The 22,338-nt window shown below is 38.0% G+C and overlaps 1 protein-coding gene across 4 annotated transcripts in view; it reads left to right on the forward strand.

Moving 5' to 3' along the window:
* Window positions 1–22,338, forward strand: part of LOC126368367 (uncharacterized) — a 141,861-nt gene that overhangs the window by 109,680 nt on the left and 9,843 nt on the right. For 2 of the 4 annotated variants that reach the window (XM_050012295.1, XM_050012298.1), the window contains exons 4-7: window positions 3,178–3,365; window positions 19,154–19,332; window positions 20,669–20,810; window positions 21,709–21,861. In XM_050012295.1, the coding sequence (XP_049868252.1) occupies window positions 3,178–3,365; window positions 19,154–19,332; window positions 20,669–20,810; window positions 21,709–21,861 (662 nt within the window). The remainder of the gene's footprint in view (window positions 1–3,177; window positions 3,366–19,153; window positions 19,333–20,668; window positions 20,811–21,708; window positions 21,862–22,338) is intronic. The other 2 variants (XM_050012296.1, XM_050012297.1) reach the window with 2 other exon arrangements.

The following is a 22,338-nucleotide window of genomic DNA, read 5'->3' on the forward strand; positions in this document are numbered from 1 at the left end:
TGTACGGTAATAATGAACAATGTAATGAGCTGAATGTTGTACTCAAAACAGCATCAATTCGCGTGTCTATACTTTAGGTAAATAATGCTTACTTCGAGCGAAAAAGAATGCTTAGACTACCCTTAGTATAGATTGAACTAGAAATATATTGATATTTTACTCTACAGGATTTTAGTCGTCAATATTTTAGTGTTCGGAATATTTAGTCTTCGGTATTTCAGCTTTCGGAATTTTGAGGTTTTGAGGTTTCGGATTTCAAACTTTCGGTAAAAGAAACATTTTGTGTTTTCATTTTGTATTTCGGTCTTGTGGACTTATGTATCTGTTTAAATTTTAAAGCTTAAAAGTTTAAAGCTGTTTAAATGAAGACGCGCCTCTTGTGTCCAAAAGAATGAGTACGGAACGCACGTACTCTCACAGTTCTGAAGTAAAATAAAAATTCACCACATTTGTAACGGAAGGAAAATGTTTTATTTTTCGAACAGTAACTAGTTTTAGGCCCCTGCCGATGACATGTTGATAATAACCCACAAAATATAGCATTTGTTCAATTTTCCCCGTGTCAAATTATCGACATCAATTTTTTCTCCGTTCCATAACCGTAAGAAACAAATGGAATTGAAAGAGATCGCTTTGTCCCAAATGAGCGAACAGTCCTGATGTATAATTCATGTTCTTCGCCCTCTGATGTCCGTTACCACCCAAAAAGGGTCTTAAATTGACCGTGAATAGACACTTGTCTTCCTTCCATCTGATATATTGGAAACCAATATTAATTATCAACGGATAAATCATTCGGACCCAAAATTTTCTAGAATAGGTTTATATTTTCACCAAATGGCTTTACTTTACTCTATGATCTTAATTAATAACCGACTTCAAAAAAGGAAGAGGTTCTCAATTCATCGGGACTTTTCCGTTCAGTAATATAAATCCCTGGTAACAAAGTAACGGAACAGATGGCAAAGTAAGATTGGACAAAGTTAGACAGAAACAGGCCAGTGTGACAGCCTTAAATAATCTAATCCACAAACTTACAAAGAGCTTGATGAAACTCCCTGGAAAAGAATTTCTGCAAAGACAAACATTTGCTTTGAAGAGAAGTAGGAAGGAAGGAATTTTCGGCTTTAGGAATTCCTTTCAAACAAATAAAGTACTTACGAGGTATTTAAAGCGTACTTGTGTGAGGTCGGGCCAGGGTGTACCGAGAGGGTCGTATAAACAACGTTAATAATGGTCAAACAAACCGCACTTAACTGTCGTTTGTTTTATGGGAAATGAAAGCACACCTGAACCCAAGAGGGTTCACCGCATCCCTACAAGTATCTCGAGTCCCCAACATAACCAAACTCACGGCGCACGCCCGTAATTTTAAGCCCCAAGACAGTTACAGCTACTTAAGTTACTCTGAAAATAAAACCCCCGTTTCTTCTTAAAGATCATTACAGAACTTTCAAGTAGGCTTCGTCTCCTGTAATCAGCTTAAAACTTATTCAAATTAAATGATCTCTCAGCGAGTTTCCTTAGCATCTTAATGCGTATTGCACGGTTCATTCTGTAATTATAGTTGTGTTGTCGCTGTAAAATGGTTACTGCCTTTGAGCCTCTCAAGTTTTATTGCAGAGGACGTTAGATGCCTACTATTATTGTGCAAACAGTATTCTTGGGTGTGGGTCCCTCCCTGTCGGTAACAATATCACCCTCGCGACAAGTGACGTCAGCAGGTTGAAATAACGACTTGCTCCTACCCTATATATCTATGTTATTTGGGTAAAATGCCTACTTTCCGTGAGTATAATTTTCGTGTTACGTCTTTGTATTCAGATTGGGTTGAAAAATGCAAAAATAGAGTTCATTATTCGTATTTTATATAATAATGGACTGAGCCTTTTAATTTAAATGGATGTTTACAACGTAGGGTCAAGGAAAAGGGGGATTAGGCACGGGTGAATAGGCATTTTCTGGGTAAGCTCGTTCCAACGTCGAACTCTTCTCCTTGTGGAAGAACGAAGTCAAGAGCAAACCCATCTTAATTAAAAAAAAATAGGTGGAAATAGAATCTAACGTCGTATCTCCATGATGCAATCTTATTGATTTAGTTTACACGTGGCAGGTTCAGCTCGTGGCACTTTCATCAGAACACTATTAAAGGTCAAACAAAGAATTCCACGCAACAATGAGGAAGTTTCCATGGTAAGGTCCTCAAAATCAATATAGATGGCGCTGTACAGTTCTTTCTTCGTTTAACCTTTAAATTTCATGGATAACGGCACATGCATCTTTCATATTTGTTTTTGGGTATAAATGATGACCTTTTTTCTTACACCCAGGCACAATTGCATCTTCTACCCATTATTATTCTGATCAAAATAAAGAGAAGTAATATAGGTAGCAACAATTGATTTTATTTATGCTTACGCCCTTACTTATTTTGGAATAATTATGTACCCAAGGAATGAGAAATGAAAAAAATAAATGAGAAATGAATGAGTAATGAGTGTCCTTTATATATGTTGTTGTGCAATAAAGTATTATTGATTGATTGATTGAGAAAATAGGTAATTATCACGTTTAAACTGAACAACGCCATCTGTATTATTTTTGGGGATCTTAGCCTGGAAAGTCCCTATTAGTGTAATGTGAGGATCCATAGTAGAATTTCGTATTCAATACAAGGTGTCTCCTAATCAATTATGGCTCTACCACTTAATATTCACTTAGAATCCTGAGCTGAAGCATCCCCTTCAGTTCTTAATTACGATGTCACTAACATCCTGTATATTTTATTATTATTATTAGCCTGTGTGATCCCACTGCTGGGCAAAGGCATCCCCCATGTCTTTCCAAGTATCCCGGTTCTGCTCTATCCAGTCTTTTCGATAACCGTCGAGATCATCGCGCCATCGTTTCCGGGGTCTACCACGTCTACGGTGTCCGTCCTATCCTATATCGGATATATATACTAGTGTACTATATCCTCTGGCGAAGAGGATATAGTATTGTCTGGAAGAGATCGCTCTTAGCGATAAGGCCGCCTTTGCCCACCTTAGAATGAGTTTATCCTGTGAATGTTTTGTAAAGTGTGCAATAAAGTGTTTTTTATATTTGTCGTGTATATTTTATTATTAAATATTTTTTGAGATAACCAATCTAAACCAGTTTTTCTCTTGCCAACAGAAAACACGTTCACCGTAGTAGTAGAGAAGGACGGGCGCGGGCTGGGGATGTCGGTGTGCGGGGGCGGAGGCCTAGTGCGGATCCGCAGGCTGTACCCGCCGCAGCCCGCATGGCGTACCGGCCGGCTCGCCCCGCGGGACTTACTGCTCGCTGCCAACAACGTACCGCTCGCCGGACTTACCACCTACGTGAGTACACTGACTGTAACAGCTGCTGAAAAAATATACAGTCCCCTTACTCCATTGGTTGAGCGTTGACAACAAGGTCCTAAGTTCGAATCCCGTTAGGAAAATAATCACAAAAAACACTTTAGGATCCCTAATTTGGTTAGGAGGCAGGCTGATCACCCGTTTGTTCGAGTAAGATGATACATGCTTCGGAAGGCACGTTAAGCCAGCAGTAGGTTCCGGATACTATTTATTTTTCCCCAATAAATATTTCGTTACATAAGTCATGTACTGAAAATCAGCGCCATAGTCTAAGCTATGGTATTATGCCGAGGTGAAATCATTTCGGCATACATTCATAATTGTATTATGTTCTTTTAATATGTAAAACATTAGTATGTCGACTAGTGTGTAGTATGTGTGTATTATGTATGTAATAAGTATTTTTTCTTTCTTCCTTTTCATGTGGGTCTATTGCAGATCAAATTAACCCTGACACAAGGTTGAAGAAGTTTGTCATTGATCTGACCATATACGATCGACATAGGGTGACATGTTCTATGTTTCTCAAGAAGAGTAAAAGATGTTCCGCAAAAAAAAAACTTGCCAATTCGCTAAGTGCAGAACCAACAGACGACAGCACTCGTTAATAATAATTGTTTGTTTATCCCCTAAGTCCAAAAACACATGAAATATGCGAGAACTATTTGTGTTTAAACAGTTTAAACAAATGGTTTCCAGTAAGGATATACAAACAACTAATCGAGTTCCAGAGAAAGAAGTGTACAAAATGTAATTATACTTAAAAACTGGAGTAGCTTATATAATTTACCAAGGCGACAGAGATTCCCAGCAACAGACTGTTAAAAGCATTTTGCTACTAAAGTTTGCTCTCGCTTTAAAACCGAACCAGCAATAAATTCAACATGTACAAATAAAGCAACTTGCAATAGTTTCGTTCTACTTTGACAAGTCATTATTTAGTTAACCACAATGTTTAATTGGCGCTGACCACAGTGTCCAAAAGCCAATCGGATGTAAGCTAAGTATTGAATATAATTATATAACCAGTTGTGATACCTAGTATGGAAACGACTGGCATAACCCAGGTGAGAGCCCTCAGTTCTCCCCATTTGACCGCCTAAGTACGTAATGCCATTTACGGCAAATCTATAAGTCACGTCAACAAAAATAGCATAAAATTATACTCAAAATACAAATATACCTTATTGCACACAACATATAAAACAAGTTTTACACACATTGAAGAAAGATACAATACAATCGCAATACAATTCAAGCAGCAATTTCTTCCAGGCAACCAGTGGTAAAACATTTATCACAATTTCGTCCGGGGCGACAAAATCAAAATCAATGTGCACTTCAATAAAACTCATGATTATAAAGTTTTGACCGGTGATGGACGGATGGATAAACCGGTGATAGTTTAGAATACTCTAAACCAATACTTTGTTCAATTAATTGTAGATACTTTAGAGATCTTTAGAGATGATTGGGAAGTATGAATGTGTGCGACCCTAGAGGGTTGGCAGGACCTCTAGGTGAGCCTCTACGTTGGCTTGTGCGTTAGGAATTCAGAAGTAAAACACTGTATTGAAGTTCAGAGTCTATTGTCCAAATATATATCAGCTGATACAATCATACATTTAGTACAAACAATCACGTGTTTTATCAACAGGATTAATTCGCGTGTTGTCCGATACCCTGACACGTAGAGACTGAAGCTGCTATGACGCGAGGTGCTGCCTGAGCTGCCTCCGCTAGCCATGCGCTAGCGCTGTGTAACCTACAATACGAAGAGTGTCTGGTAGCGATTAGTTTCTAATTTCAATTTTTGTAGGGGCTTTAAAACAGTTCATCCTGGCTACCGACAGTCATCAGGCCACTTCAAACTTGTGACAATTTTGTTGGCTGAATTGAAAATATTGAACGGAAATAGGTAGTTTCCTAGGTCAAATATCAATCATGAAATTATGATTACTAACGCAAGACAGATCTAAAACTGACGAAAAACAATTGTTTTTGTCTATTTAATTTATTTATGAATTTTTAATCAAGAAATAATAAAAATCAGTCAAAAAGAAAATTGAGTTTGATTTTCATTTTTATTCATCAAACTGGCTTCTATGTATCACATGATTAGCATTTTGATAATTTATTCCGTATTACCAACCCCTTCAAGTGTCTTATGCGAATGAGTAGTAGAGTTTAGTCTGCCATGTTTAACTTTGACTGATTCGGACTGCAACGCAATGTAGAATGCAAATTCATCGCCAAAGCGACAGAGCACCGGACTTGTTTTGACGACTTAAGTATTCACAGAAGCGAATTCCTATTTAGTTATACTTGGAATGGTTAAGCAGTTTGTTGAAGTACAGATGTCGACGGTTTTTTAATAAAGCCTTCGGAATTTGTAATAAATTGAAAAGACCCCAGACCGTCAGTAAAGGAGTAAAAAAACTTTGTAGTTACATACTGTTATATGTATTTTTTTTTCGTGAGTTTTTAAATGTAACTTGACTGGATAAATGGGTAGCGCTGAGGGATCTATACATATAAGCTCACGCCATGATGATTAAAATTAAAATACAAAAAATTTCGTACATTTTATACAGAGTACCAAAGAAATCAGAAATCAGAATCATTTATTCAACGTAATTATCATGGATAAACTACGAGTAGTTGAAGGTCAATGTAACATTTTTGAATTTACGTCATTTCGCAAAGTGTTATGGCTGAGGAGAAGAAATGACAAGAAACTGCAACAGCAACACATCTTTTAAAAACCAATGGTACATACCTATTACAAGTTAACTAGAGGAACACATTCAAAATAGATTAACTCGTTACACAAGATAAAGGACTACGACTGAAAAGCCTGGCGATAAAATTGTCGCCAAGTCCAATAAAATACGAACTACAAGCAAAATTGTCCCCACTGAAATTAGCTGTGAAAAATGCTACTGAAACACTTACAATGTAGTGTAAAATAAAGTGCAATTTGAAATAACTCGTGTTGTGCGTAACAATATAAACGTAGTAAAAACGCCATTTGTCGTGTAGGTGGGGGGAGGGGGTAGGTTAGATTCCCACTGTACGCGACTAATACATTAAAAATTGGTTATTTATCCACAGACATAATATAAATAGGTATAAGATATAACGTATATATAAGCTATTTATGTTATAGAATATAAATGAAAGACAACTTCCACTTTTGAAGTTCGCGTCCAAAGAAAAAGTTGAAACGACAGTGAAAAACTCTTATTCCCATAGTTAATTTCTACGACATTCCCGAGATAATGGTGCTGATTCCTGTAGACATACCATTTTGTTGCATACCAGCAAGATTTTATGCGCCTGGGTTATTCATTCGTTTTAAAATTAACAGTTGTCAATCATCCGTCCCTTTCTTTTCCCCTCGGCCACCTACGAAACCATAGCAATGGTTCCTTTTCAGTGGATAAGAAAATGGCGGATTCAACTTAAAGGTGGAGGTGTCTGCAGGAATTGGGGCCATTCTCTCGGCGGAATTTATTTTGTTACATCATCTAATAAGTTAACAAGTAAGAAATAACAATATCGCTTCCGCCAGCACTCGCACCGAACCGAGGGTATAAACGTAAAAAGTTTATGAAAACCCGCGGCCTGCGTCAGCCGACTTTTCGTAATAAACTGTAAACCCCCCACTTGGCCGGGGGTGCTGGCGACCGCGAGACCATTTTATTACCTGTGTTGTGCAAAACAGTGTGCTGTTTTAGGGTCTACGTAATGTTCGGATACACTCGTATTGTTAACCCACTCAGAGTTTATAGTTCATAAATATACCTCGTAGATCTCGCATAACAAATAGACAACCGATCTCTGTAAAAAAGTGTCCGAGGCGCATCTTGTCACAAGAGACGATGTGTAAGGATACTAACCGATATTGCAGTTTATTTGAACAGTCATAACATCTTCATTTGAGGGGATGAATTTATACTATCTACATAACTTATATACATACATACATAACCAGTCTATATACGTCCCACTGCTGGGCACAGGCCTCCCCTCAATCAACCGGAGTGGGTATGGAGCATACTCCACCACGCTGCTCCAATGCAGGTTGGTGGAGGTGTTTTTACGGCTAATAGCCGAGACCAACGGCTTAACGTGCCCTCCGAAACACGGAATCATCTTACTTTTTCGGACAATCAGGCGATTCAAGCCTGAAAAGTCCTTATCAAACAAAGGACAGTCTCACAAAGTGATTTCGACAATGTCCCCATCGGGAATCGAACCCGGACCTCCAGATCGTGAGCTTAACGCTCTAACCACTAGACCACGGAGGCTGTTCATAACTATATAGCCACGGAGGCTGTTCACGGTATAATAACTTAATGTTTACTTATTTACAACACGGTTCGGACGCTTTTCTTTTAGAAAAACCTCCTTAGCGAATGTGAGTCTATTTGTTGATAGGATGTTTACCTGTCTTGATTAATTTGACAGAAGGAACAGCCAAGTTCGCAACAGACAATATTGGGAAGGTATATTTTTGAATAGCAGTAAATGCATGCGTATCTCAGATGTACCGTATACGCCTACCTCTAAGTACCCCTAATTACATTATAATGTCCTTTGTGTGTTTTAATGTACTTAATGATCTAATCCCTAAGTATATTATTTATAAAGTAAAAAAAATAACTTTAAAAACTAAAACCTGACTACGGAAAAATCACGCTCTGAAAAGTAAGAACAAGAAAATAGGTATATTTCTCTGAAATTCTCCCGAATAGCGATATTTAGAAGTCGTATGCCGTAGTAAGCAAACTCTTACGACAAATCGGCATACGACCACGACTATCTTCAACATACATAGCGGTCAAACACATAACCGTCCTTTTTGCTTCGCCGCAGGCGGGTAATTAGACTCAAACCATTTGTTACAGACTGCGTATACAACAATACTTATACATCATCATCATCATCATCAGCCCATTAACGTCCCCACTGCTGGGGCACGGGCCTTCCCTTTGGATGGATAGGGAGATCGGGCCTTAAACCATCACGCGGGCCCAGTGCGGATTGATGGAGCTCAATACTTATACATAGTTAATATAAACTATAATGATAATGGGGTTGGTAAACTCATTACACACAGCAAGTACAATAGGTTTACCTATCCTTGTTTATTCTGGACGAAAACACTAAGTCGGTATACCAACTTCTGGGTTTTTGCTATCCTGGTGAAATTTGCGAGCAAAAGTTTATTAGTACCTAGGTATAAACAGGCTATTTCAAATTAAGTCAAATGAAAATTACCGAGTGACGTCATCTAAAGTAAGTTACCATCGTTGTCATTGTTACGAAAATAATTCAGAAAGTGAAATGAGATTGATTTTTAACATAAAATGACATAACAAATACTTTATTGCACAAACAGGAAGAAACAAAATACAAAACAAAAGAGAAATATAATGAGTACAATAGGCGGCCTCAAAAAATAATCAAATTAATCAAAACATTATAATCAATCAATCAAACAATAATCATTTAATCATTTTAGACTGTCTTCTGTTTCTAGATTAGCATTTTATAATAATATATCTTTGACCCAGTAAAACCCCTATGGTACGTAAATTTCATACCGCATAAATAACATGATTCTGCAGTAGTCAGAGGGGATAAGGCATTAAAGTCCAGTTAATAACGTTCTACTAACGTTCGTCCACTTCCTGCGCCATTTGGAGCGCAGTATGTTGAATGCAAAAATTAATAACGCGTTTCACGACACAATAGCTCACACTACATCTAATAAGTAAACTACTTATAGTACCCTTTTTTTGACGTAAATTATTTTAGAGTTGCCGCAGATAGCAGATGGGTTACTACTTGGCCGGACAAATAGGAAGCGCTGAAGGCTCTCATCCGGTACAACGTTTAAGACAACAGGCCTGAGGGTGCCCAGTTGGGCACGAACCTCAGCTCAGGGCGTCGTCTGAGAGGATTAATCGACCCTAGGGGGTCGATAGCGATAAGCGCTGAATGAGGGAAATTGTCGACCACGCCAGCAGGGTTGGCTTCGGAGTCCTTATAGTACCCATATCTATGGTTTAGGGCAAGATTTTTATTTCATAACACGGCCCGTCCGTGGGAAACCCACGACGAGAAAAAAGATTCAATATAAATGAAGAGACTTCAAGTGATTACACTTCAAGTGTCAACCGAAGACCATGTACCATACGCATGTACCAAATTCAATGAAGATGCTACTCATAAATTGCTTCGATGTGGCCATTTTAACTCCCGTATAGTCTCGGCTTACTGGATGGGAAATAGGCGTGTGTTTATTGTGTTTATGTATGATAGTATATGAATCGGCAGAAATAAACATTGTAGGCAATTACTCCACCGACAAGAGCGCAGCTCTTAAATAAAGAGAGAGAGAGAGTTGTTTTGGGTAATACTTATAGTTCAGTGGTAGGTGGAGGGAAGTCCCTAATTGGATAGTTTCCTAGGTCAAAAATAAATTATGAATTTCTGATTTACTAAAGACAGATCTAAAGGTGACAAAAACGTTTTCATAGTTAATATAAAAAAGAAAGATGATTATGAAGAAAGAGAAATAATTTAAAGAAAAATGTAATAATAAGTGCGACATTTTGTCACCTTTTTCTATGACGTCACAGGTTGCTTTTTCATACAAATTCCATAGTAATTTCGTGTTTTGACGTTTAATAAAAAGTAACTGATTTGACTAGTACTATTCTTATCCCTATCGGCCTTCTAGGGTCAATTAATTCTTTCAAATATAAACCTCTCGGACGGCGCCCTAGGCTGAGGTTCGTGCCCAACTGGGCACTCTCAGGCCTGTTGTCTCCCCATTTGTCCGGCCAAGTAGTTAATGCCATATACGGCAAATCTACAAGCAATTAAAAAAGTGGAGGGAGGTACCTTAAGTAGCGTATTTTTTTTTAAACGACTGTACCATATTGCGCAGTAGGATGTATTTTTACCGGTCGAATCGAGTATGGTCGATGACGCCTTTATGACCAACACTTTTGGAAACAATGCTAAAAATTCCATCGAATAAACCTTAGAATTGGCACATTAATGCATTAGGGGTGAATAAAAAATAACCTCGTATTAACAGTAGGCACCTACTTTATGAAGGAATAATGTGCCCCACCCCTAAAGTTATTGCGTCACAAGCTAAAGTTCTGTCCTTGACCAAGCGAATGCCTGGACACACCCTTCGGTTTACATTATGTTAGTCATGGAGTGGGATCACGCAAGTTGTGACTTTAGTTGAGGTCAGGGCGGGTGAATATACATTATTACCAACATTATTATTTATAACAAATACCGTATGAGGATGGAACAAAACTTCGTAAAGACATATTTTCGAATAGAATAAAAAATTGTAGCTAATTTTTGCGAAAAAGTTATCAACATCGGAGTCTAGTCCAAAATGCATTATTCGCATAAGTATGGAACAGAAAATGATTAAAAAAAAACACTAACATTTTCATAAATTTTCTGACAGGTAATTCACTTGATATTAACTCAGAATCATGGTGTGAATCATCCCCCTCAATTCGTTAGGTACGTTGTCACTAACACCCTGTATTAAATTAACAGTCCCTTATGAAAAATGTGAAGGGTTTTCTACCCATTTATCTTTACATTTAAAGATCTTTCAAAAGCTATAAATGCAAAGAGTGTCTTCTAGAATCAGCACCACAATGAAGATGGGCTGCAGGTTTTTGCAACCAGGCCAAAAACCGTACAAAATAAAGTATTTATTTTTTACATTACAATACATTAACGGGTTTATCGGATACATTCCATAAAGTCCCGTGAATTTATTTTGTATGCGTTCTAACAGTCTCCGTAGTCTAGTGGTTAGAGCGTTAGGCTCACGATCTGGAGATCCGGGTTCGATTCCCGATGAAGACATTGTCAAAATCACTTTGCGAGACTATCCTCTTTGGTAAGGACATTGCAGGCTTGAATCACCTGATTGTCCGAAAAAGTAATATGATTCCGTATAAAGTATTATTAGTAGCAATAGAAAAGCTAGGGACAACTATTTAATTACACATACGTGCATAAGATTACGCCTATTTCCTGTTGGGGTATGCAGAGACCACTTCATAAAAATATCCACTAGCAATTCTACTTACTATGATCCTAACACACGACTTTCGCCACACTAACTACTACAACACACAACAACAACAACACATAACAACAACCAGCGAATCATTACACTTGATTACTCTTCTTTCAGCATCAAATTATAAAATGTATTTGCGGCCATAATAATCTACAAGCCCGTTAAAACAAAAGACAGAATATCCCCAAGGTTATTAATTACCGTTATCAACACAAACCTTTTCAGATGAAAATCAATATTTATAATAAACGAATGGGCCATTAGGTGGTTCCGGGGGAATTCAATTACATCGCGCTTCCCGGACTTTTCGTTCCATGGTCTGGAACCGCCTGAGTGGATGTCGCCGCAATCTAATAAAAGACAAGCCGAAGATTGGATTCGAAGCTCGGAGATTACGAGTATGACGCGAAATAGGACCACTTTACAACATAACATAACATAGCATCACGCCTATCTCCCCAAAGGGGTAGACAGAGGTTTATACTCACTCCTCGGCGGCTATATTTAAGTCCTATGATATCTTATAGGATCCTATCGGCAGCGAGCCATTAACCGGGCACAAATCCTGGAAACGATGTTTTTTTTTTTTTTTATTTCCATAATTCTTAAACAATATCTTTACAGGTATACCCAATGCGATATCGATACATAAATGCGATTAAATATTTTATAAAACAAAGTATGAACACACACACAACATAACATCTAGTACCCACTGAAATAATTTAGAGACCGTTCTGTGAATTTCACCACCGAACAAGTAAATAAGTCAACTTCGTAGTTACGTTCCGCTATATCATTAATGTAGTGCAAGGCCCTAGTGACAGGAGCACAGTCCCCCATGTTCGTTCTCGAGGGCTGCACCCGAAACATTTGCGGTTTCCGCCTTGGTTCTCTCGCGTCTCTGGGCACTCTCAAGTGTAACGATTCCAGTATCTGAGGGTTATGAATCATTCCTCTAAATACCTTAAAGACGTATAAAACCAAGGCGGCATTCCTCCTCACTTCTAGTTTGCACTAGCCTACCATTCCCAAGACAAACAGTGTTGGATACATTAGGGGGTAGAAAGGATACACGTTGTACATTTTCTTGTACAGAGCTCTTGCACATTTATTTTGTATCTTCTCCACCATTGAAATGTACTTGGCTTCACGAGGATTCCATATAGTTGAGCCACTTTCTAGCCTATTGCGTACCAGTGCGTTGTATAAAGCCTTAATCACCGCTATACTGTTAAAATTTTGGGTTTGTCGGAGAACAAAACCTAAGTTTCTAAAAGCAATTTTGCAAATATTGGCAATGTGAGACTTAAAAGTCAGATCTGCCGATACGGTAACACCCAAGTCACATGTGACATCAATTATCTATAATCCAAACATGAATAGCCTAGCTATAAGTTAACTGTGTTCTAATACATAATATTTTTAAGCGAACTCCACTCCCACAGACAAACCGAGGAGTTCGAGGAGTACAATAAAAACCCCACAAAACTATTTGAAAAAAAAATTTTACTATTTTACTTACTTAGTTACTGTATGGGAGCAGCATTAGGTAATATGTCAATCCCATACATTTTATTTGATTACATTGCCGTTTTTCGTAACAATGAAAAACATCATTTCATTAAACATTTCAAATGTTTATTCTTCTATCGTGTGGGTTGCAAGGTAGAGTACCAACCCCAACCTCATCAACCCTAATGTCAGGGTTACTATTGCGCCGCCAAATGTAATATTTATTTTTCATAAGGAAACAAAAAATGTTGATACAGTAACAACTCCACAAAACCATGTTTCTCAAGTTTGTTGGTGGAATATTAACGAATTTGTTTCCCATGAAGTGGAGTTTGTTTAAAAATATTATGTAATAGCACACAGTTAACTTATTGCTAGATTATTCATGTTAGGCCTTAAGCAGTCGTCTGTTGGACTACAAGCCAGCAGTTTCACACATTATATGGTTTTTTTTTTTCGACTTTTTCAACTAGGGGTAAGGCCTAGTCGAAATCTGCACACCCTCTACACACTACGCCCTTTTTTATTTATTTTTAAATTAAGTTAGGTAACATTACGTGTTTTGACAAGCAGAGCTTTTCGCGGTCCAACGACCGCAGTTGAAAAATGAAAAGTACCATTCGCCAACGGAAAAGAGACCTAAATAACGCAGTGTAACAATGAAAAAGCCGCGGTGAGATTTTCACGCAAAAACTAACTTGTATTATGGGAGCCATGTTCCTTTAACTTATCCCCCAGTAAGTATCTAATTTATCAAGTGGCGGAAAGTAGAGAAAATGTAAGGTGTCATTAGCGCCTCTTTTTTCCTGCTACTGTCCTGTGTAGCCGGCGTAAAGAAACGGAACAAGGAAGTAATTATACCAGTCAATTGTAACGGCCTCCGTGAACTGAGTGTGCGCGTGTGCGCGTGTGCGCGTGTGTGTGTGTGTGTGTGTGTGTGTGTGTGTCGGTTTGTTTCTAAAACTTACCGGACTTGGACCTATAACTTTTCTATTTATCTTAAATGCCTTTTTGTGTGCGTGTGTGCGTGTGTGCGCGTGTGCGCGTGTGCGCGTGTGCGTGTGTGTGTGTGTGTCGGTTTGTTTCTAAAACTTACCGGACTTGGACCTATAACTTTTCTATTTATCTTAAATGCCTTTTTCATTAACACTGTTGGATCGACCATTATAGTCGTCAATACAGCCTATCGTCTATCACATCAGTCTCACAGAATGCTCAATTGAAGCGTGGATACTCAGTTCATCTTGCTATGGACGTCTTTCTGGAATACAACAGAATCCGAACCATTTATTCAACGCTTATAATCATAAATAAACTTGTTGAAAGTCAATTTAACTTCTTTGAATTTACGTCATTTCGCAAGGTGTTATGGCTGAGCAGAATAAATGACAAGAAACTGCAACAGCAACACATCTTTTAAATCAATGTAGGTAGGTATACATTACAAGTAACATTACAAGTTATGTAATAACACATTTAATACCGGGCATTTTTATAATTTAGCCAATCATTAACTTATAATAAGCATTTTTACATAAAACTTCAAATGAGCGTTAAATTTTAATGTCCAAAAATAAGTGATCGCTACAAGAATTCAACAGTAACCAATTCATTATTTTTATTTCAAAGGAATAAAAACAGCTATACCTACTTAAACGTTATTATACGAGTAACTCGTATACAATCATAACCAGTGTCCTTTCAAAATCGGGTCTTACGAAGGTATGTAGAAGTCCACAGAGCAACACGGACCTCCGCGGACCGGGTAAATTTCAACTGAGCGAGAATGTTATTCTAACATAATGAAGAAAAATATGCGATGTGGTGGTCGTTTACATAATGACTGAGATTCTCCTGAGTTGCGGATCTAACAAACAAAACAAACATTAAGGGCCCTATCTCACAAGACCACAACAACAATATGTATGGAGTTACATAAACGCTACCTCATCAGCAGGGCTAACATGCGCAAAGTGATAAAACTATCGATCCATCAATAAATTTTCCCGAAATCGATAAGTTTGTTTTTTTTTTATGTTGATTTAGTTCATTTGACAGAACAACATGACTTATTTGGGTTCAATTATTGGCATCAATCGACAAAACGATATAATTATATCGACTAAAGTATATATAAAATCTTCGTTCTTCAGGTCTTAAAAATCATATTGCGTTTTATTTTTATTTTCCTTCCCACTTTTATCCGCACAGAATTCCTTTACAAAATTCTACAATCTAGCCAATACCTGGAAGTCTTTGTTGTTCACATTTCCATAACTGCAACCAACGCGGTGTATTAACTCGCTTGCACGCAAACACAATTTCCTGCATGAAAACGTTTCAGTCTACAGACACAAAGGGCTGACGTAGTTTTAAATTTTCCATTATGCAACGGAAATGTAGGGAATCTGAAATAATAAAGCCTTTATTTTGGCACTTTGGCCGGCGGTTGTCGACGTCGCCTTTGAAAAACGGCCTCCCGCCCATTGTCCCTCCTCTGAATTAGTGCACTGCTGTATTATACAGGGTGGGGACGAGGCGCATTTTACTATTTCGCATTGGAAAGAGTGAGTTTTTTTATTCCAATGCCAATTCCCATTCCAAGAAATTCGGTTAATTTTATTTTATCGCGCTTATTTGTATAATAAACAAAAAATACACACAGACTTGTGCTCCGATTGTACCTTACCCTGAAAACCGTATTTACAAGTACGCACCAGGTATAAACCAACATAACTCCTATATGTTTACGCTATGTTTAAGTCCTACTTTAGTCCTTTCCTGATGATCCGTGCTTCGGAAGGCACGTTAATCCGTTGGCCCCGGTTACTACTTACTGATGTAAGTATGTAGTCGTTACATGAGCGACGTCAGAGCCTTTGGCGGCTCAATTACCCTGACACCAGGGTTGATGAGGTTGTTAATTCACCTCACAACCCACACGATAGAAGAGAAGAAGTCCTGTCCTTACGGGACGAGCCTATTGCCACAATAAACGAGCTAAGTAATAAACATAATTAAAAGTAACATAAACAGCTTATACGTGCACTTCACCACTTGGTTGATGGAGTAATAAACCCATAATTAACCTATATACGTCCCACTGCTGGGCACAGGCCTCCCCTCAATCAACCGGAGGGGGTATGGAGCATACTCCACCACGCTGGTCCAATGCGAGTTGGTGGAGGTGTTTTTACGGCTAATAGCCGGGACCAACGGCTTAACGTGCCCGTCGAAGCACGGAATCATCTTACTTTTTCGAACAATCAGGTGATTCAAGCCTGAAAAGTCCTTACCAAATAAAGGACAGTCTCACAAAGTGATTTCGACAATGTCCCCATCGGGAATCGAACCCGGACCTCTATATCGTGAGCCTAACGCTCTAACCACTAGACCACGGAGGCTGTTGAAGGCTGTGGAAGGTTGTTGTTGGAGGCGGAGGGTGTTGTGTGTGTGTGGAGTAATAAACAGTGTTGTGAAATAAATTATACCAAAACATCGTCCTGTACAACAGTTACACAAGTGGCGAACACTAGGGCGTTTTAGGAGTGTGCACGGTACTCGTATCGTTCTATCTTGATTAGAGAACAGAATTACTAGCACAATATCTCTCTAGCTTTACTTATGTGCCAAATTCAAATTAGTTTAGGGGTAAAATTATATGAGTTTCTCGTATTACAGCCCCCGTGACAGTTTTAATTAAATAGAAAGGTTCTGTGTTATTTCGGAATATTAAGTATACCTACTTGTTTTTCTCGTATTCGAAAACTTTATATAATTGGGAAAGTCAGTAATTAATGAACGGTCTCTGCTCACTTTTTTAATAAAATCCGCAGTTTTATAGTTGTTGATTATTCGTACTGTTTTTAATTTATAATTTGTTGTTACTTTTTTAATAATATCCGTGCCCAGTAGTACTTATATTATAACCCATACTCGTACATTGTGTTTGTTACTGTAAAAGCTCGAAATACGGTAAATCTTAAGATTTATGTGTAAGTCTTAGGATTTACCGACATGAGTTGGTAAATGTAAGTATTTCAGAAAATACGACGATTTTTTCGAGCTTTTACCATTCGAATTCAGTATATGCTAGGTTTTACCACTGTCAGCTGGTAGATGTTGGTTTTAGGAGTAAACATACATACATACATAAACTCACGCCTATTTCCCACCGGGGTAAGCAGAGACTATAGAATTCCATTTACTTCGATCCTGACACACTTCTCTTGCTTCCTCCACATTCATCAATCGCTTCATACACGCACGCCGGTTCAGAGTAGATCGTATTGAACCTTTTCTAAGGACATCTCCAATTAGGAGTAAAACAATGAAAAATTCTTAATTATTTACTTTAGTGAACTATTAGATAAAACAGGTACATAGTATTATGAAGGTTGTATTGTTTTTCATTAATGTCATTAATGTAAATCCTAAATTTACCAACGGAATGGTGGTAAAAGTTCGAATCGCAAACCTTTTGGGACATTTACCATTAGGAATTGGTAGATCTTGGAATAACTTAAAATTTACTGCAGTTCGAGCTTTTATAGTAACATTTATATAAACATTTAGGAAGAGACGTAGTAACTATTAATGCATTTTTATATTTAAACGAAAATCCAGTCTAATTAGGGTTCGCTGTCCCCGGTCCAAAGACAAGAAATAAGACGTGTTTAACGAGTCTTAGAAAAAGGATATCATAAATATCGTACCGGTACACGACATATCGGTATGTACGAAATAAACCGTTTAAATTCAGAAACCTAAACTGAACTGAGGTTAAAAAGGCCAAATTGAAGCGATTAATTTAAAAAAGCAATATTGCTACTTGACGTTTCTTAACATAACCTACCTACTTTTACAGGAGCAAATGCGATATTGTAATATTTTTTTATAGATGAATTGCAATAATATATGACCTATTAACCCCTGTTTGAAATCAGTATCTGAGTGGGTCGATATAGATGGTAGGTTTTGTGGTAAGCACCCTGAGCTAATAAACTGGAAACCTGTAATGTATTTTAATCACGCAAACAGGAAATCCATCAATTATTGCACATTACGAACATGTTACATACGATAATACGCAGAAGCGTAGCTATTTTAAACTGTTTGCGTAGTATTTCGAGACTCCATGCTAATTGTAATAATGAAATGCTTCTTTGAGTGTTAAATCGCGCTGATGGAAACATCAGTCGCTGTCAGTTTGGGAGATCTACCTCATTATTTATTCATTCTTCTTCATTTATTCAAATTTCAAAAATTCAAATTCAAAAATATCTTTATTCAGTAGGTAACATAGTTACACTTTGAATCGTCAATTTTACATAACGAACGTCTCATCCGCCTAAAACTACTGCAGCTTCTCACAACCTGTATAGCCGGGGAAAAGAAGCTGCAAGAAAAACCTCGGCACAGGGCCCTAGACGTATTCAGATAGACATGACTCATTCCCTACTGGGGTGGGCAGAATCACAAGCCCCAGGTAGATAACTTACAGCCGCACTTGATATCAATATTAATATTAGCAATATTACATACCTACTTAGTAAATGTCACTACAGTCCAGGTGAGATTATACACTACTTGCCTGGACAAATGGGAAGCGTTGAGAGATACCTTGTTCTATGTATCAAATATCAGGAAATACGGAATATGAGACCTTTGTAGTTGAGAAAAAACATTCATAGAAACTTTTCAATGCCCGGCCAAATATATTAATTTCTGTTTTTCCCTTAATACGATCAAGGTCAGTAAACTATACTAATCTAATCAGCCTAAAGAGTTTATTGACCCTTAATCTGTAATTAATGCTATAATTTTATATATCTGTACTGTCCCCGATGCATGGACTCGCTATCTACGCAGTCGCGATTTTATAACTCGGACTTAGACCGTACTTAGACCATGTATTAAACACGCGATGTATTAAATGTTAAATAACATGCAACAGTGCTCTAAAATGGATACATAATATTACTCATGACTATACTGTAGATAAAGCATCGTATATATCCATCAGTCAAAACGCGACATAAGATTGCGTCTACGTAGATAGCGAAACCTATGCAGCGGAGACTAATCACCAAAATATCGTCTGTTACAGGAAGCTCTAGAAGTGCTGCGTACGGCGCCTGCCAGGGTGGAGCTAAGGGTGTGTCGGCCCCCTCCAGAAGCACTGGAGAGTGTCACCCCCCCGGACCCGCCGACACCCCCCGCGCGCACTCCGCACCCCCCACATTTACCACCGTTGGATCCCTTGAACTGCCATCCAATGCATCAAAGGTATGATTATTACTTAGCTAGAGCCAGGTTACACGGTCAGTATTTCATCAGTGCAGTCCACCAGTCTGCTGAGACGGGTTGTAGAATGATGGGAGACTGACATTCTGGTCTATCCAAGGTCAATTCATTGACTTCTTCTTTTGATCGAAAGTAATAAATAGAGCATTTCACTGGGTGAAAGATAAATTATAAATACTAACCTAGAAATAGAAGGCTAGTTTACTTTTCGACTTATTTTCGAATTTTATTTATGAATTGAGTGAGCGCGACATACGACCGCTTTTATCGGTGACGTCGAAAGAAAACTATCGTTTTGACGTTTCGTAAAAAGCGTCTCATTTGTCAAAGTAACCTATTATGACATGACGTTAATACGACATCAATTTCCTGCTCTTTCAAAGATAACTTATTAGTCTTACGTATTCCCAAAATAGGCCAAGCTTTTAAATGAACATTTACATGACAATTATGCGTTCACGGAACGCACCAGAAGGCGCTAATAATGGGTCATGAAGTCCCATTTACATACATCTATACTGCATTGACTACATTCCTTTGTTCGTAATGACACATCTGAATCGGTTTATTACCATAAAACCCTCATGATGACATTCTGCGAGTATATATCCTCAAATGAATCATTTCATTACGTAGAAGGGTTTATATTGAAGATGTACGCTTTTATTGTAATAACACGTCATTCTGATAGGGTTCTAGCAAGTTTTAGTTTTGGTCAATTTGTGTAATTAGTATAACACAGAAACGAGTGATTCTCTTCTTGGTTTTCTTCTTTCTTAATATTAAAGAGTTTTTATAACGGGAATATTCCCAAAGTGGGAATAGCGCATCACCGGATGTATATAGGCTAACTAGCTTTTGCCCGCGACTTTGTCCGCGTGGCGTGTTATAAAAGAGAGATCTTTCTGTGTGGGGGAATGCATGTCAAATTTCAAGCATCTAACTTATGCAGTTTAGATTTTTTCATAGAAATGTTTTTTCCCGCTAACTCCCGTTCCCGTGGGAATTTTGCAATATCCTGTTGCAACTAAGCTTTAAGTTTACTATGGTACCTGCATGCCAAATTTCAAGCGTCTAACTTATGCGGTTTAGATTTTTCATACAAAAGGATTTTCCCGCTAATTCCCGTTCCTATGGGAATTCTGGTAATTCCTTTCTTAGTGCACCTCTACGGTACCTACGCTACGTCCCTTCCAAATTTCAAGTGCCTACGTTTAGCCGTTTAGGCTGTGCGTTGATATGTCAGTCAGTCAGTTTCTCCTTTTATACGTATATATTTAGATTATGTTATGACTCAAAACAGTATTTTACTATCCAGACTGTCTCAAACCACCAGCAGTGCAACCACATCGTCTTCCGAGGGTCGCGGCCGGAGAGACCACAGTCCAGAGCCTGACCGTCGGGACCTGCACCTTCCGGACCTCGACCAACCCCTGCCAGTATACGACGTGCAGTATGGCGTAAGTGTTATTTTGCTACTACTTACTTGTTTATGCAAGCCGGTACATCCAGATAAGTGATCAGAAAACTTGCAACCATTTCTCATACAATGGCCTAAGTGGATATGATGAAACGTATGGTGACACTCTATGGTGGTACTTTTTCGACAATTTATTAAGTCTTAATTCTTTTTCTTTTTTTGTAAGGATATTCAGTGCTTGGTCAAAATGTACGTTTTATCTGTAATATAGTCTAGCCTGCGTATTGCCTTCTAGTTCTGTATTTTCTTTGCAACACAATAAAAAATATTGGCTACTAAGTAATATAAGAGAAGTGGTCCGCTTAGTTGCTGAGTAAACTAATAATTCGTTACTGCAAAAGCCTAAAATATCCCCGATACAGGCTTATCTGTTGAATTTATTACTTGTCCATACGTAGATACGGAAATCAATAAACCGAGCATACCTCCAGTTTTCCGCTCAATATTTATTGCCAAGGCTCTAAATAATAGCCCTCGCGTATAGTCGGATGAACGAGAATTTTCATGTTTCTAACGATATAACTTTTTAATGGAGGCTCAATTTCATTTCGAATTAATAAAACTTTTTGTTCACGCCGCCCGCAGGATGACGGATCGGTGGTAAGTAGATTATCCAAACTTTATGAGTAAACTACCCGCGAATGAGTTACAAATTGTTTTCGAAAATTAACTATTTTGCTACCGTATATAACATATTTTGTAAAGATGACTGAGATGTTATAATTTGAAAAATCGACACAATTTCCTAAGAAATATCACCCATTATAAGTATCCTTAGTCATCGATTACTGACGATCAAAAAACGAAATCCTAAAAAGATCCTAGGTACACATAAGCTACTAAAGAGCCTAATGCTAATGATAACAAAACTCTTTCAGGAATTCGACATAGTGATGACGAAAGTGAACGGGTCCCTGGGTTTCACGTTGCGGAAGGAAGACCACAGCGCTCTAGGTCATTACGTGCGGGCGTTAGTACGCGAGCCTGCCCTGAGTGACGGCCGGATACAGCCTGGAGACAGAATCGTCGCGGTAAGTACCTCCACTGTTATACTATCCTGGTACTCCTAGTAGAGCGAAGGAGGAAGAAAAGGCGAAAATGTTACGAAAAATTATTAATATTTTGTCTCACTTGAAATTTTTCCTCCAAATAAAGGGTAGGTACGATTGTCCTCATTTTATTAAAGGCTCTATCTAGGCCACTTCAATTTTTAGAGTTTCTTAGCTGTACATCAACTTACCTTTGCGTTTAACCATCCACAACTTGGGTTTTAACTCTGTAATTCGACAAACGTATGTAATAAACTGTTATGATACTTACATAAAACACTGACGAATACTAAAGCATAAAATTTATCACACCTGATCTTTGTTCTAAGGAAAATAGATCAAACTATGAGTCATAAATTCACAATAGCCCTGTCTATTGCCCCATTTGATACACATTCTTCCAATGTTTTTATTCGGATTCCAACATTTGATGAAACACCTGTACAAGCAAAAACCATA

Source organism: Pectinophora gossypiella, chromosome 7 (genome assembly GCF_024362695.1).
Source record: "Pectinophora gossypiella chromosome 7, ilPecGoss1.1, whole genome shotgun sequence".
NCBI lineage: Eukaryota > Metazoa > Arthropoda > Insecta > Lepidoptera > Gelechiidae > Pectinophora > Pectinophora gossypiella.